The sequence below is a fragment of the Daucus carota genome, chromosome 4, assembly GCF_001625215.2.
Source record: "Daucus carota subsp. sativus chromosome 4, DH1 v3.0, whole genome shotgun sequence".
Classification (NCBI taxonomy): domain Eukaryota; kingdom Viridiplantae; phylum Streptophyta; class Magnoliopsida; order Apiales; family Apiaceae; genus Daucus; species Daucus carota.
The window spans coordinates 37,255,521-37,277,986 of record NC_030384.2 but is presented as its reverse complement, the minus strand read 5'-3'; the positions used below and the strand labels follow the sequence as shown (position 1 = coordinate 37,277,986).

The 22,466-nt window shown below is 35.0% G+C and overlaps 3 protein-coding genes across 3 annotated transcripts; 2 read left to right on the top strand and 1 right to left on the bottom strand.

Annotated features, from left to right (window-relative positions):
• The first annotated feature begins 803 nt into the window (after positions 1–803).
• Positions 804–4,673, top strand: LOC108216487 (N-alpha-acetyltransferase MAK3). Its single transcript, XM_017389256.2, has 4 exons — positions 804–1,167; positions 1,311–1,431; positions 1,675–1,730; positions 4,269–4,673. The coding sequence occupies exons 1-4, from the start codon at positions 991–993 to the stop codon at positions 4,539–4,541; spliced, it is 627 nt and encodes a 208-aa protein (XP_017244745.1). The 5' UTR covers positions 804–990; the 3' UTR covers positions 4,542–4,673.
• Positions 4,674–5,026: 353 nt separating this feature from the next.
• LOC108219520 (uncharacterized) lies at positions 5,027–11,789 on the bottom strand. The gene is made up of 6 exons (XM_017393006.2): positions 11,630–11,789; positions 9,987–10,423; positions 8,078–8,194; positions 7,607–7,974; positions 6,484–6,565; positions 5,027–6,388 (listed from the first exon to the last, which is right to left on the bottom strand). The coding sequence occupies exons 2-6, from the start codon at positions 10,407–10,409 to the stop codon at positions 5,303–5,305; spliced, it is 2,076 nt and encodes a 691-aa protein (XP_017248495.1). The 5' UTR covers positions 10,410–10,423; positions 11,630–11,789; the 3' UTR covers positions 5,027–5,302.
• A 2,579-nt stretch (positions 11,790–14,368) lies between these two features.
• Positions 14,369–22,328, top strand: LOC108219203 (histone-lysine N-methyltransferase, H3 lysine-9 specific SUVH4). The gene is made up of 15 exons (XM_017392520.2): positions 14,369–14,938; positions 15,326–15,394; positions 15,722–15,802; positions 16,332–16,383; positions 16,548–16,654; positions 16,974–17,156; positions 17,995–18,093; positions 18,165–18,263; positions 18,764–18,813; positions 18,908–18,996; positions 19,198–19,357; positions 19,537–19,642; positions 19,738–19,917; positions 20,280–20,504; positions 21,955–22,328. The coding sequence occupies exons 1-15, from the start codon at positions 14,561–14,563 to the stop codon at positions 22,066–22,068; spliced, it is 1,992 nt and encodes a 663-aa protein (XP_017248009.1). The 5' UTR covers positions 14,369–14,560; the 3' UTR covers positions 22,069–22,328.
• Positions 22,329–22,466: the final 138 nt, after the last annotated feature.

Here is a 22,466-nt window from a genome sequence, read left to right as displayed (position 1 = left end):
AATAAAGTAAGAATCTTTTAGATAATATTATTAAAACTGAAACATACTTATTTAAAATATTAGACGCATTGAAATGTGGAACTTGTATATTATTTTAATGTAACTCGATATTTGAAGTCGAAAACAGATGTATTTTATTCCAATTTTTAGTAATATATCATGTTTTTTGGATAAAAAGGAATCAAGTTATTAATTAATAGTTATACGGCATATATAAATACAATCGAAATTAGACAGAAGTTTAAGAATATTATTGTTGGACCCCTTCTTCTTCGAGAGGCAACTAAACGATTTGAATATATGTACTTGTTTTCATCTGAACAATCGTTTCTTACTTTTAAAAACAATTGCTAACTACAAATTTTTAAAACAAATTAAAATTAGAACCAAATATTATATTGTATTTCTAAGCATTAGTAGTATCCACCCGCTCACAGCCGACATCAATTGATACTCCCTCCATATCTTAATACTTTTCCCGTTTCTGTTTATCACGCTTGTCAACACACACTTTTGATCATTAATATTTTAAATTTCGTATTAGTATTAAATATAAAAACTTCACCATATTAAAGTATTCATAAATACGAATCTAACAAGATCACTTATGAGTATATTTAGTCTTATAGAGTAGATGTCTCATATCATAGACAATCAGGACATATTAAACGAGAAAAGCTTTTAAAGACGGAGGGAGTATCTAACAATGCAGAAAATAAAAATTATTCATTTAAAATCTGATTTAATGTTAAAAATATTAAAAGATACTACTTGTAAGTAATACAGTAGCAGCTGTTTAATCCCTTTCTTATGTTTTTTCTTTTTTACCCGATATACGAGAAAAGCTAAAGTTGAACTTGGAATAAAGAGGATCCAAGCAGAAGCAGTCATCTGTTGCCCCAAAGCAAGCAATCAGATTAAGAAACAGACCGAGGAAAAGAAAGAGTGATTTGAAATTTGCTAATCAGACTCCAATAATAAAATCAATCAATGGACGAGGAGAGAGTGAAAGAGGGAGAAGAAGAATGTGAAATAGAGTATGTAAGCTATGGAGGAGAACATCACTTGCCCTTAATCATGAATCTTGTTGATCAAGAACTCAGTGAACCCTACTCCATCTTCACCTATCGTTACTTTGTTTATCTTTGGCCCAACCTTTCTTTCCTTGTAAGTACCCTCTCTCTCTCTCTCTCCCCCTCCCTCGCTCTCTCTCCCCTCCCTCCCCCTCTCTCCCTCTATCTCCCCCCCCCTCTCTTTCTATTTATCTAGCTATCTCTGCGTGTTTTACTTCTTGACATTTAAAATTCCAGGCTTTTCATAAGGGCAAATGCATTGGAACTGTGGTATGTAAAATGGGGGAGCATCGAAACACTTTTCGGGGTTACATTGCTATGCTTGTGGTTCTTAAACCTTATCGCGGCAAGGGCATTGGTACTTTTTACTCTTTACTTGTAAAGTTTCTACCTTTACTTTCTTTTTTGCAACCCCATTTGGATTATGCCTTTAAGTTTAGTTTCAAGCATAAATTTGAGGTCACCCATTGAGCATCGAATTAATACCACGGTACAATTTTAGGATTCAAAAGTTAGTATTCTGTGTTGTTGTTTAGTTAAGAGTCTAAGATTTGCAATTTATGTGTTGTGGCATTTAATTTTAGGTGTCTGATTTTTGCAGCTACTGAACTTGTTACAAGATCTATCAAGGTCATGATGGAATCGGGTTGTGAAGAGGTATATCATTAACTCTGTAATATATGTATTTTCACATATTTTGCTTTATACTTGTATTGTGCATATTTTTTGCTTAAAGGTTTTCATAGATGAGTTAGCTGCAAATGTACTAGTTGCTTATCCTGTTGGTCTACCTGTTACCCAAACATGACTTTAGGTTCAAAGCGCATGTTACTTGATAAACAAGTTGTGAAGTGCCTGATTTCAGTTCATTATCACCTTTAGTTAAGAAAAGAACTTGAGCTTATAGGGTTTCAGTCTTTCAGTGATAGCAAAATACATAATTATGGGCTATTTAAAATTGCAGCAAGCCAAATCCCCACCAAGTTGCAAATTTGACTAATATTGATCATCTTGATAGTATCATCTGAAAAAATACTGTAATGACTTTGTGTTTAATGTGTACCATACATCCATAATTTTGCTGTAAGTGCCAATGAACTTGATAGAGTTCAACATTAATCTCCCCTCCACACTGACTTTTTTCTATGATAAATTCTTTTCCTCACTTTCCTGCACTTTTTAAGCAGAAGTTGTATTAATGCTTGGACAGCATCAGATGTAGTAGCTTGAAGAGCATGTTTAGCACAACTTAGCAAAATCACCAGAGGATAGAATATGTAATATTCTTAATACTATGGACTTTAAGATATAGGTTTTAGCAAGTATTAATCCATCTATTAATCATATCTACTTGTAGAGAAAACACATCTGAATTTCTTCCTGATCGTGACAAAGAATAGAGAGAAGATAAGATTGTGAACCTGATGTCTCTGTAATTCTGTATGTTGTACTCAATTTGGGCGGGATTCAGAAGATACACAAAATGATGGAACAATGCTAGGATTGTCTTATTTATAATTTTCACTAATTCGAAAGTGACTGTGCATAATAAAGGCATAAGCATGTTTGACTATAGTTCTGTTTGTTGGATTTGTGATCTTCTATCACCAACAAACTCTTGTTTATTACTTCCTGTATTTTAGTTCTGCAGTATGTCGAATGTATCGTAGGCAGTACCTTTCCCTTTTTCAAAATGTTTGATCAATCTCTTACCTGTTTGGTTTAATTATTGACATTTTCAATAATTCATTTTTGACATTAATATACTGAGTTTATATAGTTCACTAGTAATTTAAATTACCTGATAATAGTCAACAATGGTTTTCTAGAATATAATAAAGTGTTCAGTCCGTTTATAAGCATGAAAAACGTTTTAATTGGAGCTTTTAGAAGTCAAAACTACATTTATATATGCGGGACAAAGATGGTGTGTTATAAGCCTGTTCACATGATTTTTATGTGAGTTCCATCCAGTTTTGCAGCGAAGCAAGGAAGTTTTGTGTAGAAGCAACCATAGTAACTATTGACTGTATCAGTTGTCCCCATGGATTTTTTGTAGTAAACTTAGGCTCATTCCTGTGGCTATGAATCCCTTAATTCAACGACCAGCACCGTTTATAATGATACTTGTACCTACTTCTAGGCATGTATGCACAAATGTTTATTTCTTTGTAGTTCATGCCATTCCGTAAGTTTCTGTCAAGATCCAACCATTCTGTTTTTCATAAAGAATTGCCATTCCTTTCTTCCACCATGCAATTCACAGGTCCCATCCTCTGAAGTTATAAATTGGTACCCCTCATACATTTGTTTCAACTTACTCCTACATGCTTGTGTTTCTGTATTTTTCTTCACATTAGCCATTCCTTTCTCACCTTGATTACATTTATATAAGTGAATACATTAGTTGGAACAGATAACATATAGGTGGAGATGGGAATTTTCTGTTTTGTGAGTAGATAATACATAATTTTTGTTTCATTTCATACAAGTAGTCCTCAATCCTGCCAATTTGGGAATGATTATACATCCCATAATAATCCCATAATCTTCACGAACCTCACCACAGAAAAATTGTACTTTTTTAACACTCTTCCCTCTTACATTTTTCCTTATGCCTTTAATTTATATTGTTTACATTTTTTATCCTGTTCATGTCTTATTTCAATTTTTCCAACCAAACTGAGCATTAGTCTTCTAATTTGGTAAAAGGAAACGTCAGTATGTTATAGTAACCAACATGATTAAGTTCCTCAACTCATGATCAACTTCCCAAATGCATCTTATAGTCCTTCAATTCACATCGTTTTGAGGTATCAACATGCTGACATGATTGGTTGTAAATTATCAGCATAGATGAATTAGAGGTGACTAAATATGTGTCTAGCAGCTGACAGTGGAAGTCACCTTTTGAAAGCAAATATCAGTTACTAGACCCTGGGAATCAGATTGCACTTACTACTTAGTGTCATAGTGCTTCGGTGCTTCCATTTAATTTTTTTTTTTTTTTTTTTGACAGAGTTGCTTCCATTTAAATTGATTGTGAAGTAACATGAAAACTTTTTTTATGCTGTGTGAATGTTCCATTTGCTCTGCACAATGTGTATTTTTTGTCGAATTATCTTTCCTTTCTTGCATCCTCCAGTGGAACAAAATGTTTCATTTGTTTTATGTATCTATATTTCATATATGAAGGTAACACTAGAAGCAGAAGTTACAAATAAGGGAGCACTTGCATTGTATGGGCGTCTTGGATTCATTAGGGCAAAAAGGCTATTCAGATACTATTTGAATGGTGTCGATGCTTTCCGGCTGAAGCTATTATTTCCCCGCCCAGAGTTATCATCTGGTCATTTGATAGTAGAAAACGAAGACATGCCACATGAAGAGAGTCAACCAGAGTTATCATCTGGTCATTTGATAGTAGAAAACGAAGACATGCCACATGAAGAGAGTCAACGGCACTAGTCGAATTGAACTAGAGCTTTTAAAGCCAAACAAACAAGTGGAATATGCTAAAATGTAGAATGATAGACCCGTATTTAAAAATATTTTGTAATGCTTTGTCAATTTATTTACAGTCTTTAATTTATTCTTGAATGAACTGTTACTATGAATGAGTGGTATGTTCAATCATACTTGTTCCTCCAAATGCCGTGTAATGCTCGACTGGTGTTGCACTTTATAGTTACAGGGAGCTTTAACCAGGTGAATGGTGCCTTAAAAATGAGATAATGGATAGATTACCCATGGTTTCCCACTTTCACATGGGAGAATTTGAACTAGCCTCACCTGCTGCTCAAGGCACTTTGAGTTATTTCTTAGATACTAGTAAATTGAAGTTCTATAAAATCAAGGGAGACTAGAAGTAATATTGTCAACTATGTTCCTGTATTCTACTAACCAAACATATTGACAAGTTGTATATTTCTAGTTTCTATGTTTTCCTCCAATTAGAGAATTTGAATATTGAAATTTGAAGGATGCAAAATAAGCTATAACAATTGCTAATAGGCATATCATGATTAGGATTGCCTCCCAAAAAACAAAATGAAAAAATTAAGTAGTTACAAGTGCTTGGAAGGCAATATTTACCAGGTGCAAGGTAAGAATCCCTCCAAGTCTAGCAAATCTGCCCTATAAAACCAATCTAATGATACCACAATTTGATGTGACAACACACCTCGCCATGTGTTCTTCACATTTTAACTTCGTCATTACTCTGTCTTCTAGGTCGAGGACGGCATCATTGGCATGTGTGATGCTGCGGTGCCGTATGCAGCATTGTAAACTTGTCCTTGCAAGGAGGGATCATTTACTGCTGCATTGTGATTGTATGAACCAGTTTGTCCATATGTCAGCAGATGGGGATCCTGGTAAGCTTGACCTGGATCTTGATAAGCGACTCCTGTCCAGTATGGAGCACTGTGTCCAGAAGCTGGCATATGAGGATACTGGTATGCTTGGTTTGGATCATGAGCTACTCCTGCCCAATATACAGCACTGTTATCAGATGACGGCATTTGAGCATAATACTGGTAGACTTGACCCGGGTCCTCATAATACGGATGAGCAGAACTATTTGATTGTGCAGGGACCTGAGGTTGCATTTGCCCATGTGCTTGTATTGGGACCTGATGTAGCAGTTGACCATGTGCTTGTACCTGTACCTGATGTAGCAGTTGACCATGTGCTTGTGCCTGTACCTGATGTTGCAGTTGACCATGTGCTTGTACTGGAACCTGATGTAGTAGCTGAGCATGTACTTGTACAGGCATATTAGGTGATGCGACTGACATCCCGGGGTTATAGTTGTGTGCATGACCCACTTGCAGAATGCTTTCTGTATGACTTGTTCCAAGTGCAGCAGCAGGAGCTGTTTTGGAGAGAGAGATGGACACACTGTTAGCTCCCAAACCAGAGCCTGCCAATGGAAGTCCCCTATCTGGACCTGCACACATATGGCCAGGGTCCTGGGGAGCTTGAACTTCACGATAGACAGATCCAGAGGACGAACTATGCAGATGTGCATGGTCATGTGATGGTGCTTCGGAATGTAATTGTGTGACTGGCTCTGCTGGTGCATGATGTGCGTCAGCATTGGTAACTGCAAGTACATTGGGGTTGTTATTATGTACATTTATTGTTGACTGTACAGTCCTTCTATCACTTATCTCCTGCACCGTGGAGGGAGCTTGGCCTATCACTGCATCAGAAGCACCAATACTTTCAGTACCAATAACAGTGCTTGCTGGAGAAGACGAATGACCTCCTTTTTCGTTCTCAGAAGCCATCTGAACCCAGTAAGAAGCTGTCTGCAATGAAGATAGTATTAGCTCATTTCCATGCCTGGATGCTGAAAAGTACATGTGCAATGTGCTTGAACAAAGCAAATAGTAATACTAAGTACCTTTCCCTGCATATAGCGATTATTTCTAGGCGCCAACTGGTGCAGCATCAAGCTCCCAGTATCATAGGGCATACCAGTGGATCTGTGAGAGAAAACCATGATACAAGTTTCAACAGATTTTTTATAGCATGCAGGCTTTCTAAAGTAACAATACAACCATCACTGAAGATGCTAGCAACCATCTGTTTACGTCTGCAACAGATCCTTAGACCTAGTGCCAGTTTATACCCATTGGCAATCTAGCCCAGAAGCAGTTGGATGTGCTAAAATCCAACAGAATAATGAACAACTTGCTTAAAAGCTAAAATACTAAATCACTATCAGTATGTAAAGTTCTGGAACCAGGATAGACAAATATGTTACACTTCCTTTTCTTAACTTATCTAACTGCCTGACGTGACACTATATGAACACTTGAACACAAAACATTGGACATAAACAATTTTCTATATCTACGCTGAGAATTGACTAGGGAAATTAGTAGAAACAAGAAATGAATATTCGACTCATCCACATATATTTGATCTTTAGAGGTAGATGAACAACCTCCTCAGGGACACCAACATATAATATTTGATGATGGGGATTAAATAAATAAACAACCTCTATCAGACACAAAACTAACATCATAGCCATCAGGAAACTATTTAGTCAAACATCCTGAAATACACAAATGACTGTCACTGTGATTAAAGCTTGGTATTCCTACCCACCATATAGCAATGTTGCATCTCTCCTTTGCCAATATGATTATACTCTGTCAAGTACTCTGTGTGTGTGTGTGTGTATTCCTATAAATCATGTCTCTTTACCACCACAATATAAAGTAATGAGCAAATGTATGAAATGTATACATAAAGTTGACCAATCAATAATGTATATGTTTTAAGAAAAATGTCCAAAGCATAAATCCCGAAGAACTAATTTCTACCCAATTTAGAAGCTTTAAAAAGACAGAAAGGTTAAACTAATTTGGATAAATTGTTGATGAAACAGGTGTTTCTTATCCACTAAATTGTGTGTACAATATACAGTGATATCAAACCCAGGCAACAATGAATGTTTGTGCAGAAACAACGATATAGAGTGTTAAGGCATCACAAACCTGATGAAAAGACTTTACCTGTGGTGCAGGACTGGATTACCAAAAGGGTATGCTTGATAAACCTCTGCTGCATTAGACGCGCCAAACTGAGATGACGAGACTAGATCAGGTGGCAGATCTCTGTTTGTATTAAGGGTATGCGGTGCATTTGCTAGAGATAGTCCAGGTTCAACATGTCTAATAGCACTTGCTACTCCCTCATTAGTATGATTTAATCGAGCTAAATACTGGTTGTATTCATGAGAAAGTTCAGATGCAGTTTGGGATCGTAGCTCACTGCTTCTAGGAATAATCGTAGCCGACTGGACAGTGTTTGGCATCAGAGGTCCAGAAATTCCTGGAGATAGCTCAGCTACCGGGCGAAATAGTAAAATCAGATTAGCTACCTGCAACGGACCGCAAATACAACATACATCAGCTTTAAAAGGAACAAAGATCAGTTAATTGAAGTGGGTGTTAGAATGATAAGTATGCAAAGAAACTTCTTGCCTGTTTACTGCTCAGTTCTTGTCTAAACTTAGAACCACCATTGTAGTTATCAACAATTGCAGGCTTGAAAACACTTTCAGGCAAAGGTATGCAATCCCTGAGAATCTCAAATCTCACCTGAGCAGATCGTTTAGGTATCAATTAGATCTCCAAGCAACCAGGTGGCCAATATAAGGTTGATAAGTTGATAGCAATACTCATCACTTCATTGTGGAATCATAAAGTGATTTAAACTGTTTTTATTGATCCCCAAGAGGAAATATGAAAGTAAGTGCATACACTAGCATGCCAAAAAAAAAAGGTATTAAGCTGATCTTCTAATGGGCACAGGGTCACCAGACAATCAGAACTGCATTAAAGCTTTGTTTTGGGGATAGACAAGAACTTAATAAGTCCAGAGAGGCTTGAAAACAAAGTGAAGTTCATCAAAACAACCAAATGAAAACTACACAGAGAAAATATGTGTCTGACTTCTACGTGTGGAGAAAGGGACACAAAGGCGTGAAATTGTTTTTAGGCAATAGTATGCAGAAATCTACACATTTTACATTCACCGAAATGGCGAATTCAATTAATTACTAATTATCAACTTACCAATTAGAGATTAACAATAATCTGCCTATAAATTTATTTTTCAGAAATTCCTAAACGCTCTCATCTTGCAGCAACATATACAAATATATATCTGACAACACTCACATCCTGATACTATACTAGTTATAGATTCTGATCATTATTTAGTATATGTAATGTCTGAGCTAAATGTATTTGGCCGCTAAACTGTAGTACAACTTTCAAAAGCATCACAAAACGACATTTTCCAATTTATTAACCTAATTTTTTCCACAATATTTGATATCTCTATAATTGGAGTTGCGAGAAGCACAATACGCAAGTAAGAATGATTATAGCTCAAAACTAGGAGCAACCCTGTGAGATTGTAAACCAATACCACCCAGTGCTCACTCATGACTCACTAACCCATGAAAACAGCCTGATCAACCTCTCTCTCTTTTAAGTTCTAAGCATAATAATAAATAGTGTTAGGAAATTAAAGTTGGCAGCAACAAAATAAAAAAGAAAACAATGTTATCTACCAAAATAAGATTTCAAATAAACTCTAGTGGCGAAGTGGAAAACTTATATGAACTCTAATACAGACACTGCGAATAAAGGACCAATTTTCTCTTACTCCTTCAATTCTTCCCTAGATCTGGAGATTCATCTCTACAACTTAAATGTATATTCCTCCATTCTCTGTCCATTTAGTACTGCAACAAGCTCGAGATGTCTACTAAGACACATATTGTTTCTCTTCTTACCATTGATAATGTGAGATGAGTTTTAAGAAATTAATTTAATTGCAACAATGTGGAGATTGTGGTGCTAAGGAACAAAGAATGATGGAACCAGATGTTTGCAACGGGGAGAGAATGTAATTGTCTAGGGATAGAGCTGAAAGATGATCAGTCTTATTTCAGAAGAAGAAAATCTGTAAAATCACATTATACGCCATTTAAAAATCAATTGCCACTGTCAAGAAACTTCATTATTCTATCCAGGAAAGGAAAACAAAGAACATAAAGTTTCACACGGGATATTTAGGATGGAAAATCCTTTAAAGTCAACTTAACACTGATGCAAAAACCCGATTGACGAGTCACAAAATCATCGGTCAGAGGCAGTACGTGACATGCTGCCGTTTAATGTCAAAATATTGGACAGAATTTCAGATTTTTAAAGTAACTTTTTACTTCAGCAAATCAAAGAAATATTTTCATTTTTATCCTCACAGGTAATGTAGCTGAGAAGGAAAATCGCCCTCCAAAAGCTGCTGGTTCAATTCCCAGCTTCTCTATGACCCGTGCATAAGTAATCTTATAAATTGACCAGACTCAAAGAATCTCACCTGTGCAGAAAATCGCCCTCCAAAAGCTGCTGGTTCAATTCCCAATTTTCCATCTGAGGCAGCAACGTATACACCATAAAGAAGTTTCATGTCAAAATCATACAAGAAAAGCCTCATGTGTGGCTTTATTTTTTTAAGCATGTCCATCCTTGCCGAGGGAAGACCAAAAACTCTGTATTTATAGCAATCTGCTTTGGTTTTCCCATTGCACATGAATACATACCCAGGAAACTGATCAGTGCAAGGTATCGACTCTCCCTGTATGATACCATGGCGAAACTCTGGATAGGCAGGAGCATAATCACACGTTGATGTAGCAGGAATCCTTTGCATGTGTCTCTGGATGAGTCTTTTCTCTATTGCCCTGCTACTAGACTGGAAGTTTTGAGAGGCCTTCCTTGTTGACTTTTTGCTGCGCGTCATTTTTTGCTGCAAAACTGAAACAAAGAGCCTCTTTAGACATAGCCAGTAGAAATTTTAGCTGTTAAACAATAACATATACATAACAGATGATCCAGAGAGTCATATATAAACAGGCAAAACTATGCAAGCTGATAACTCAGATAGTCATATATAAACAGGCGTAACTTGTAATTGCTTTTAAAGTACTGTAATCGGAGAAAATTCGCTACCCCGAGGTTCCTCGACCGCAGAAGGGATTGCTACCCAAATACGAGAACCAATTTAATGTTCAACAATATCTCAATAATCAAGTACAAAGAAACAAAGGTACGAATAAAGTATAAACATAGAACCCTGATGGACTTTAGGCCATAACTGATTGGGATATTAATGATAACCTAAGTTACTGGAGCCTAAATATCACTATTTCCTCATCAAAGTGGATATCCCTTCCTTTGTGAGATTCCACGTTCTTCGGAAACGAGTTTAAAAAATCTAATAATATTACAATCAAATAACACGACCCCGTAGCTTCACGTTTATGAGGACTCTGTTTTCTTTTTTGCCATAACTCATTTTTTTCCCTTAATTTTGGTGCATTTTGTGCTTGTTCAATATATCTTTGCATCAGACTAGCTTATTTGTCAACCGAGAGTTAACAGTACCGTCTTCAAATCATAAAAGCTTTCCAATCTAGACAAGTAGACTAACACGACTATACCATACCCCAAATGTATCCGTCAACCTGTTGCATTTTATCCATAAACAATTTCCTTAACACTAATAATAAACATTTCGGAGTATAAGGTATGCAAATCGAAAGAGCTACACTAGGAATATGCCATAACACCAATTGAGGTCAATCCCTCTATCAATATCTGCACGCGTGAGAAACTAGATAGACGGATTATACAAATGAAAGTAACTAAACTCCCGCTAAAACCGTAAACATGCTCCGTAATTTTTTCTCGTAAACTAACAAAGACGTCAAGTTGTCATATATTATGAACAATGCATTTTTTTCGCTTGCACTCATGTTACTAACTTACATGTTCCATACAAAAATCTACTTAAAACACAATTATACTAATCAGATACATGTAAAACATACACAATTATTAATATGAGCGTATACATAGGGTTCGTTGCTATACAGTTGTATAAAAAGTAATGAAACAGTTAAACAACGAGTTTTAACCTAATTGAGTAAGATATAGAGTTTAATAAGCTTTGAAGATTACCTGAGACGAGTGAAATGGTTACGTTTGCGAGAAGGAGAAGATGATTGGGCTCGCCGATCAGCGACAACGGAATTGCCTATACATTTTTATTCATCAAAGGCTTGAGTTTCAGTCATTTTGTGAATTAGGTCACGTTCCAGATAAAGGCGTGTTTGGCTACCAGCGCCAAAGTTCTCTGTAATTTCAGTAATCTAATGAAATTTACGTTGGAAAATCAAAATGTAACTTCAAAATTCACGATAGTAAATGATAAAATTTTATTTGTCTCGTTAATTTTTCAAATGTAATGAGTCATAATAATGATAAAATATTATCATTATTATTATTATTTATTATTAATCATTATTATTATTATTATTATGCATAAGAAGCGATTCAGTTTGTTCATAAAAAATGATTACAATTATATGGTAGTAATATATTAGGTAACAATCCCATGTCGTTTTAAATAAATATTATTAGTGTCTTTTATATGGACATGTAAATGATTAATATATGTCAAATTACATACGTTTTTGGACAAATATGTGATGGGCTGTTCATTCTTGTATACATCTGATTGTTGTTTTATGTGAAAGATTGTGATATTTTAGCACAAATAAATAACTAATATATACCGAGCACGATTAGATAGTTTGTTGGTTACGATTTATTTTCGGTCGGCTTGGTCTTGGATCCTGATGACAGTGATTGGAACATTTCATATTGATTAGATATTTTCAAATATTTTTTGATCTACCAACGATGTATTGTTGGGTCGGGTACGCAAGTTTAGAATGTTATATAAATATCAAAAAAAATACGAAACTTTTAAGAAAGCTCTAACATTATTCTTTTACATTTTATGAATAACCCCCAACCCCAACACACACACAATTTCTCTGAAAATATATTTTATCAATATGTTGTTCAATAATTATATAAAATTTTAATAATTTTGTGATGTAAATGACTATAAGATGTATTTAATTATAAAAATGTATTTAATATTGTATTAATTGAGGTTTGGTACCTGAAGAGGACCCAAATGATTAGGTGTTTTAATAATTTTTCATAATTAAATAAATATATTAATTGATCAATTTATTGAGCCGTCAATAACGAACCACCATCTAGGTCTTACAAATCTCTAAATAATTATGAATTCTAGATGTTTAGACACTGGACGAATTGATGAATTATCTCACGAGAGAGGGCTAAAATATTATGATTTTTTTTCTGTTTATGTAAATATGATTAAATCTTATGTCGATTTTAATTTTCTTATTCATGATGTCAATAACTGTTACTTCTATCACTTTTTAATAAAACTAGGTGGACCCAATATGCTCTCATTTTTACTTATTTTTATAATTAAACGTTCCACCCAATATGCTCTCGTGTTTACTTATTTTATTATTAAACATAAAAAGAACACGTGATATTTTATGGTTTTCTCCGCCCACACGTGATACTTTATGGATTTCTCCGCCTGTTTTTATGGATTTCTCCGCCCACACTTGATACTTTATGACTTTCTCCGCCTGTAACTTTGTCTTATTGTCACCCCTTTGTGTATAAACTTTCTCTTTCTTTGTCTTCGCAAAAAACTTCATCATTATATCTTTATTTCACATCATTTGTTTTCTAATCGATATCTTGTTATATTTGCGAGTGAGAGAATTGACACAAGGATGAATGCGGTGGAGGATGACGAATCTATTTTTTCAGTCTCAAAGATGTCGAAAGTGAAACTAAATCAGAGGTAATATCTAAGTTAAATTTGATTTAGATTGTTTTTAATTAATTCCAAGAGTTCTTCACTATTTAGGATATAATCACATTTTTTTTACTCATGAATACCAGAAAATTTAATCTTACTCTAGCGTGCTTGTCTAGAAAATTGTATTACATAAATTACACACGTAATGTGATAATCTTTTTAGTATTCAGGTAGATCTGGATAAATGAACACTAAAAAATTATTCATTTATCAAGATCATTCATATAACAAGCTCGAAGTATAATATTCTTTTACATTAAAAGTGAATTTAGATTTGGCACGATTGGATAGCCTAGTGTTGGGTTTATCCTCTGTTGTCCCGGATACCCGAGTTCGACCCCGACTCACCCCGAGAATTACCGAATTTTTATTATCAAAAATTTTGTCTAAAATTACTTGAATGCTATTATAGTATAAAAATAGTATAGCCTTCATTGAAGGCGGTTATATATATATTTAGATAATTAAGCATAATAAATCGTCTATTTTATGATTAAAACTGTATTCCTCCAACTGGTTACAAATTTTAGCCGAGAGTGAAATTTAATTGAAAATGTCATGTAATTAAAAAAAACACAACCAACAAAAAAGAGTAAATTTCTGATTTACGAGCATAAGAAATGCATGTGAACTCATTGAACATAGTTGACGGGACATCATAAAATATAATTCTTGAATATTAACTCAATTATTAATCAAATATACTTCATCCCCCAATTATTATAAATAATTTTTGGCATGAGTAATATAATTACATTAAAATAGAAGTTGCATAAGAAAAATTTCAAAATAAAATAAGATAAAATTGGAATAAAATAAAAGAAAATAATATTTGCAAATTGTAATGCTCGGAAAATAAACCCTTTCAACGGTTAAAACTTAAATCACCCCATCAGTTCAAAATTCAAATTCAAAACTTCTGATTTGATAACTTCAATAAACTTACCCCAAGTCAAACACCAAACCAATCCCGCTGCAACACATAATAGGAAACAGGTGGTCTCGCGCACACACGATTACTCTCCGAAATTGTAGCAGCGGGAAAATAAACAGGCAACGTTAAAAACCGATCAAATTACTCCATTCATCTTGTTAGCGCCTCATTCTTCCCCCTTCTCTTTTACACGACTACTAATATCTCTCAATACAGAAACCCTAATTCCAAAAAAATGGATCCTGAAATGTTCGAGAGGAGGAGCAGCGCTCGGATTCGGAAGCTCAATAGCGAGAGATCTCTCTCAGGATGCAAGGAGAGCAAGTATAAAGAGGTGGAGCCAGAGAGAGAGAAGAAGAAGAGTGTAAAGAGAAAGAGGATCGAGAAGCCGAAGGCTGGCTCGAAAATCGAGGAGGCTGTTCAAGTCAAGGCTCCATCCGAAGCTGTGGAGAGTAATGGCGGTGAGGTGGCAGAGGCGGCCGGTGAGGATGTAGTTCCGGCTGCTGAGCCTGAGAGTAATGGAAATGAGAATGAAGGAGGCTCCAGAAGCGCTTATGCTGTTGTTAGGGCAGCGGTTCGATGCTTCTACACTCACTATCTTCATTTTGTTCAGGTCTGGTTTCTGTATTTGGTGGTTTTCAGTATGTTTGTTGTGTAGTTTATTTAGTAGTTAAGTTATTCTGTGGAGGATGATTCAGTTGTTTTTAAGTTCAATTGCTTTGGATTGACGATATTTACAGTGAAGGTGGGATTAATAGTCCTTTGAAAGCAAATAGAGGCGTATGTTATTTGTAGTGTTTGGTTGTTGATTAACAGCTTGTATGTATAGACTTAACAGCAGACGGGGTGATATTCTTAATTGAATAAATTGTTTTGATGTAATAACATCATCTGAAAATTGTGTTACATCACTGTGCCTTGATTCAAATCTATATTTATTTGATGCATATGGAGTATGACTAGTTATGACACTTAGCATACTCATTGTGGTTGACTGTAGGAAGAGGAAAAGAGGTGTGGTAAAGCAGAGGCTGATAAAAAAGCTGCCAAAGGTGCTTCAAAAACTAAGGTTAGCTTGTATACTTCAAGCATTCATTTTCCTGCCAATTGTGTTTTTGTACGCCATTCAAGGCATACTCTACACAATTGCTCACATTCTTTCGCACTGGTTAATATTTTTTTTGTCTTATGTGTTGGTTATCCCTTCTTGTCGTGGTAAGTGCATTAAATCACATCATTTCCTTCCATAAAACCTAACACTTGCCTAAATCTCTTCAAACAAAGTAAAAATGTAGTGAACACTTGATTTCAAGCTGTTATTTTGTTTAAGGTCACATCTTAAATTTGCCGGGGTTCATCCTATTCTTTACATGCTTGTGGTTTTTTATTATTGTAGAAAATTGCGGAAAATGGAGATGTGCCTAAAGACAGCAGTAAGAACAGTTCAAGGCGCCCGGATCTAAAGGCACTAACAAAGGTAGTTTCCTTTCTTCAATATTTTCCTGCCAGTTGCTCTTTTTTGTAATTATTAATTTTTTTCCCACTTATTTTTCAAGTTCTCGACTTAAATAAGCAAGCACACAACTTCCTGTTGCATGCTGATTTGTAGTGTATAATCATAGATTCCATTCTTAATAGATTTTAAATGGTATCACATAACCTTGTAAGTTGGCAATCTTAGTTTTTAGGTAATATATGTCATTTTTCTCCCAAATTATTAGTTTGACTGAGAGCCATTTGTCTCAACTTGATATATATATATATATTTCCTTATTATTATATTACCCAGCTAGATACTTACTCCAAATAAGCTGTTAGCTATTCCATAATTCATTCCCCACTTGGTTCTATGACCGAACTAAATTTAATAAACTTGTAAGTTTCATGTTTTTAATAGTTTAATTGTTGTGTATACTATTATTACCTAGGCGTAAAACATTTGCAATGTTCTTAATACTAAAATTTGATATGCAATGACGAACAATATTTGTTGAAATAATACGCAGATGATTGAAACAGGATCTGCATTACGCCCAAATAGGATTGGATCTATTCCGGGTATGTTCTTTTTCCAATCCTTCCAAAAGTGGTTCTAATGTTTTATCATATAGTGTGTGTATTCTATGTTAAATATTGAAATTTAGAGCAAATATTTTAAATGTGCAGTGAATTGCATTGTTCAGTCCTATTTAGTGTTTTTGACGGTTAATTTTTGATTGCAGGGATAGATGTTGGACATCAATTCTTTTCTCGAGCCGAGATGGTTGCTGCTGGATTCCATAATCACTGGCTTAACGGAATAGATTATGTTGGGCAAAATGGCAGCAAGGTAAGTTTTCTTTAGAAAAATCGTGGTATTATTAGAATTTTATATTAAATTTTTTGGAAATGGTCTCTCATAGATTTTACATCCCAAAACTTATTAAATGTTGATTCGAGTCAGTTGAATAATTACCATTCATTCAAAAATAATGAAGACCAAAAAAGTCATTATGGTATCTCCTATTACAAGTTTGGTGAATAAGGGATTGTCTCAAGACATCAAATTGTGTAAATTGGAACATGAAATGAGCCAACCCACAAAATACTCCTTTTATTTATTTATTGTTTTTGTTCCATGACACCTTCAAATTTCGTTTTCCTTGCAGATTGAGGATCTTAGTCGTTATACACTACCGATTACCGTCGCCATAGTGATCTCAGGTCAATATGAAGATGACCTCGACAATTGTGAGGATGTTATATATACTGGTCAAGGCGGTAATAATCTGCTAGGCAACAAACACCAAATTAAGGACCAAAAATTGTTGCGCGGTAATTTAGGACTCAAGGTATAAATTTTCGATACTGTTTCTGTACAAAAAATAGTCCTATCACTGATGGATTGATGACTGAAGTTAGTGACAGATTATAGACAGAAAAATATCGAAGACAGTTTGTTATAAATCAGGATTTTTGTTTTATTTAGTAGTGAAGGTTATAAATTCATGAAACATGGCGGATTTTAGTAAATCCTTTTTTTTAAAGATTAGGACGTAAAATTATTTAAAAATACAATAGTATATGTATATGTTATTCTGCAGAGACTGGGATTTGCCTTCAGGTGTCTATTTATTTAATTTCAATGCAAGTATTATAATACCTGTCATTGTTGGCATGTCATGTTTAGATTTCCTTTTCTTGTATGGGCTCCAAAGCTACACTTTGTATAAAGAAGTTCATTTTTGCAAAATGATATCATGTAAAGTACACTACTAAGTTGCGCTACACATGCGATTGCTTGTGTGTTTTTTGTTGAACTTGAGTGCTGAATATATGTATTATTACTAAATTGGACACCTGGATCCCACCCGATTATAAAGATAAGCTGTTTTTTTATTTTTATTTTTCTTTGTCAGGATGACAAACTGAATTTTATTTACATTGATGAAGGAAAATAAATTTTGACAACTTTCCTACTTATGAATATAAGCTGCCCTGTTACTTTTAAGTTCTTTACAATGTAAAATTTGATTTAGCATGCAATTATGTAAAGGAAGATCAAACACCACATTCTATGTTAAAGAAAGGAGTCTTTGGTTTACATTTATATGTGTGTTGTGTATGTGCAACTGTGCATGGGAACAAGAAATTCAAATTTAATAATATGTTCCTAATTGCATTGTTCAGAATTCAATGGATCAGAAAGTTCCTGTGAGAGTTATTCGTGGGCATGAATCTAAGATTAGCTATGTTGGAAAGGTGTACACCTATGATGGCTTGTACGAGGTAATTCATTGTGCTAGTTGGGGTGTTCGCACATTTATGTTTTCAGATTGTGTAACATTTAAGTGGTGCAGGTAGTAAATTATTGGGCAGAAACAGGAATATCCGGCTTTACCGTATACAAATTTCGGCTTAAGAGGCTTGAAGGGCAGCCTACTTTGACCACTGCTCAGGTTCTCTCTTGTGCATGTGTTACAAAATTATTTGCTCTTTTATTGGAATTACATGCCAGCAAATTCTGTCATTACTTTAATTTAGCGTCTCGTTTTCATAAAGCAGATGTGCTTCAAGAAAATTTAGTAATTTACTGGTCTTTAGGGTGAATTTCAATTATAGGGAAAACCAATTTCTTACTTGTTTGACCAATACTTTGCCTTTTAGCATTTGCATCAACTAATTATGATGTTCAAATCCTGTTCTATTTGAGGCATTCAACTTCTAATGGAATGATTTACAGAAAAAAAATACCCACATGTCCTTATCAGCCACTCTTTTTTTCATAAAAATTAGCCTTCTTTGGCTCTCCCTCCTGTTAAACCTGATTTTGGGGTTCATGTTGACCTACTGTGCTTTTTATGTGATAATTATAGATACATTTTTAAATATGAAACATAATTAAAATTAATTTTGATAATGATGCCAGTTTTAAATCTGATCTATGCATTCATGACAGGTCCAATTTACTCGCGGGCAAATTCCTAATTCGGTTTCTGAAATACGCGGGTATGACAATTGCTCTTCTATTGAGTATTATCTCCTTTTATTATGCTATTTATGGAATCATAATCACGGGATATCCTTCTTTATCTTTACTTAGGCTGGTGTGCGAGGACATTTCTGGAGGGCAAGAGAATATTCCGATCCCTGCTACAAATGTGGTAGATGACCCACCTGTTGCACCAACAGGCAAGTTTACAAATTAGAAATTTTATCTAGACGGGTTCAAGAATTGTTATGTGCACTTGCCTTCATAGTTTTAAAAAACTTTTGTTTATCAATATTTTCAACTGTCTTTTTGCAACTTCGATGATTTGCTTCCCAACACACTAATAGGTACCTGCATTTCTTTATTTTATTGATATCTTGAACAATAAATTCAAACTACAGGATTCACCTACAGCACCAAGATTGAAGTGCCTGCAAGCATGACGCTCCCAACACAAGTTCCCGGATGTGATTGTCAGGGCAATTGTGTAAATTCCGGTGATTGCAGTTGTGCTAAGCTCAATGGGGAAGACTTCGCGTATGTCCATCGTGATGGAGGCAGGTTTGTGGATGTTAATTGTTTTAAACCTGTTCTTGTTTTTCATGTACATCTGCTAAGTTTGCTGAAAACAGCTTAAACATGTTTTAATCAGTTGCAAAACTGTGCTTTATCTTATATCCTGAATTGCCTTGGTATATTATTTGTATATATTATTTAGTTTCATTCTACTTCTTCCCCAGGATTATTGAGCCGAAGGCTGTTGTTTTTGAATGTGGGCCAAAATGTGGATGTGGCCCTGATTGTGTGAATAGGGCTTCTCAAAGGGGACTTAAGTACCGACTTGAGGTACTGCTAGCTTTTGTCAATAGTTTAAATTGTCCTTGATGTTCTATATTTTTGTTGCCCAAAGGTTATAATATAATTGCAATATATCTTTTCAGGTCTTTCGTACTGCAAAGAAAGGATGGGCTGTTAGATCGTGGGATTTTATTCCATCTGGAGCCCCTGTGATCGAATATATTGGGAAGCTGAGAAGGACATCCGAAGATCTTGATCCGGAGAACAACTATGTCTTCGATATAGATTGTTTGCAGACAATGAAAGGTTTAGATGGAAGAGAGGTATGAATGTTAACTTTTGAAATCTTGTTGATTATTTAGGTGTTTTTCAAATGAGTTGCATTTTACAATTAGTTTGAAGTGCTAAAGCTTTTTGCTTTTTGCCTATAACACACTGATGGAAACTAACTAGATCAAACTTACTAGATGTGCTCCTCAAAATAACCCAGCCAAACTACTTATTCTGTTATCTTAGCAGACACTGTATTTAACTTTATTCATATAAGTCAGTAAATCTCTCAAATTTTTTTGTTTATTTAAAACATGCAACTTGTCTCCATTAACTAGTGGTTTTTGTTTTATTTTCATCTTGTTTAATGTATTTAGTTTCTTACTCATTTGTTGGAGTAACTTATGTCCAACAGAAGCGGGTGGGAGCTGTGTCTTTACCATCACACATGGCGGATGATGGCGAGATGGACAGGGGACCAGAATATTGCCTAGATGCGGGCAGTAGTGGCAATGTTGCTAGGTTCATCAATCACAGCTGTCAGCCGAATTTATTTGTGCAATGCGTGTTGAGCAGCCACCATGATGCAAAGCTGGCTCGGGTTTTGCTCTTCGCCTCTGAAAACATACCTCCCCTGAAGGTATCTTCTCCTCTCAAAGATAGAAGATGTGCAATTAGTGTACACTCGTTTATTCTATTGATTTCTTTTTGCTCCCAGGAGAAAAATGATTTCCTTTTCTGTGCTTCAACTTGCTTTCTATTGTGATATGCTGATCATCATGATAACTGCTCCTTAACCCTCTTTATACAAGTAATTCTGCAGTTATGTTGATACAAAAGAGTTTCCTAGTTGAGTAGGGTTCTGTCATCTGTGAGAAAATTTTGAGCTATAGAATGGATTTTCATAGAGCCTACACGGGACTTAAACAATATGTTTACCAGCTTTTAAGTGGATTTTTTTTAATCCGCAACTAAAGCGCAAACAAAGCAGTTTGCTTGTGCACACCCAAATTTCTATTCCTCCAACTCCATGTTCATTATTCTCTTCACAATTTATTTCCCTTTGAATTTTATTCATAATGATTTCTCATGATATTCCGTTCTCACTGTTCTTCAAGTCAATACAATCTATGTGTTGCAAGTTTTTAGTGACTCATTCCTGAATATAGACAATGGTAAATAACTTTGTAAATGTGTTTTGGGGATGGTGGGTGCCATCAGATTTCTTTTTGAAGTGTTAATTAGAGCATCCACAACGCTTAGGGTCACTTTTATATTTTTTAGACCCCACCCACGTAAGGAAAAATAGGACTCAATGAAAAACTGGCCGGGTTACTCCAATCATACAGCCCATTTCCCAGTTCTCAACGGCAAAAGTAAAGACACCCGGTAGAGAAAACACCAATGCTTTATCATGTTTTCACATTTGAACCAATAAGATACTCAAGTAAGACGGGGTCAGCGAAGTGGGACTAGCCACTTTCTATCGGTTTGCTCCAACGGAGGATACTTTCTTTTTACCATTTTAAAACCATTTCACGTGGCCCAATGCATGAATTGGGTCCGCGCTGGAGTTGCTCTTATATACCATCCTCTCAAACAGAGTTGTTTTTAGTCTTACAATGTTCGTGTCACTCGTTAATTGAGAAATAACTTCAAAATTGTGGATATTGATCCATCTTTCTAGCCATCCTCTTCACCAAAATGATCTGGGGAAAAGTTGTCTTTATAATATGAAACAAAGAGAGCAGAACATTTCTGGACCCAAAAAGTATAAGCTGGCATGCATTATAGAATAAATCTGTTGCATTTGTAAAGTGAGATTTATGTAACTGACTTAAGCTTATAAAATAGTCGGATTATTCCAGGTAGCAGATTACAGAAAGAAAGCTGTACTTAACATGGCATCTGATAGAATGAGAAAAGGAATTATAAGTTGTTAAGTAGTTATATACTTCTATATGGGTGATATTGATCGAAATTGGGTGATATAGAACAAAGTGATACATGACTGATAACTGTATTATGTGATATTGGACAACACACTAATCATCCGTGCACTGAGACATAATTAATTTGATTGTTTGCAGGAGCTTTCTTATGATTATGCATATGCACTGGATAGTGTAGTTGGTCCAGACGGAAATATAAAACAGCTAGAGTGCTTTTGTGGTGCAGCAGATTGTAGGAAGAGGATGTTTTGAGATGTTCCATTGTTGTTTTGGATGTTGCTGATGACTTGATTGCAATAACATTTTCATATGTTGGGTGCTTGATTTTTATCAACAGTGGTATTTTCCTTGGGTTTTCTTAAAGCCTGGTAGCTTTTCCTTATACAATTATCATTATATATTTTGCAAAGCCATCAACAAACCTGAAAGGTCGAATGGAATTTATGTGTGGCAAGGCAAGACTTTTTCTTAGTTTTGTGTAATAAAAAAGAGAAAGTATGCTTGTGACAACTTTTCAATTTCAAACCGTATTGGACATGTCACTAAAATAAAAGAATTTTGTTATTTCAAAATTGTAAAAACGAATTAATCGATGTTTTTTATGAATATCCCTGAAATAAAGATGTTATTGTTCCAAAAGGTTTGTCCAA

Coding starts and splice junctions, on each gene's coding strand:
- LOC108216487 (XM_017389256.2), top strand. CDS start 991: ATGGACGAGGAGAGAGTGAAAGAGGGAGAAGAAGAATGTGAAATAGAG. Junction 1,432..1,674: donor TTATCGCGGCAAGGGCATTG/GTACTTTTTACT, acceptor TGATTTTTGCAG/CTACTGAACTTGTTACAAGA. Junction 1,731..4,268: donor TGGAATCGGGTTGTGAAGAG/GTATATCATTAA, acceptor TCATATATGAAG/GTAACACTAGAAGCAGAAGT.
- LOC108219520 (XM_017393006.2), bottom strand. CDS start 10,409: ATGACGCGCAGCAAAAAGTCAACAAGGAAGGCCTCTCAAAACTTCCAG. Junction 7,975..8,077: donor AAGAACTGAGCAGTAAACAG/GCAAGAAGTTTC, acceptor GGTCCGTTGCAG/GTAGCTAATCTGATTTTACT. Junction 6,566..7,606: donor AATCCAGTCCTGCACCACAG/GTAAAGTCTTTT, acceptor TTTCTCTCACAG/ATCCACTGGTATGCCCTATG.
- LOC108219203 (XM_017392520.2), top strand. CDS start 14,561: ATGGATCCTGAAATGTTCGAGAGGAGGAGCAGCGCTCGGATTCGGAAG. Junction 15,803..16,331: donor ATCTAAAGGCACTAACAAAG/GTAGTTTCCTTT, acceptor AATAATACGCAG/ATGATTGAAACAGGATCTGC. Junction 18,264..18,763: donor CTACTTTGACCACTGCTCAG/GTTCTCTCTTGT, acceptor CATTCATGACAG/GTCCAATTTACTCGCGGGCA.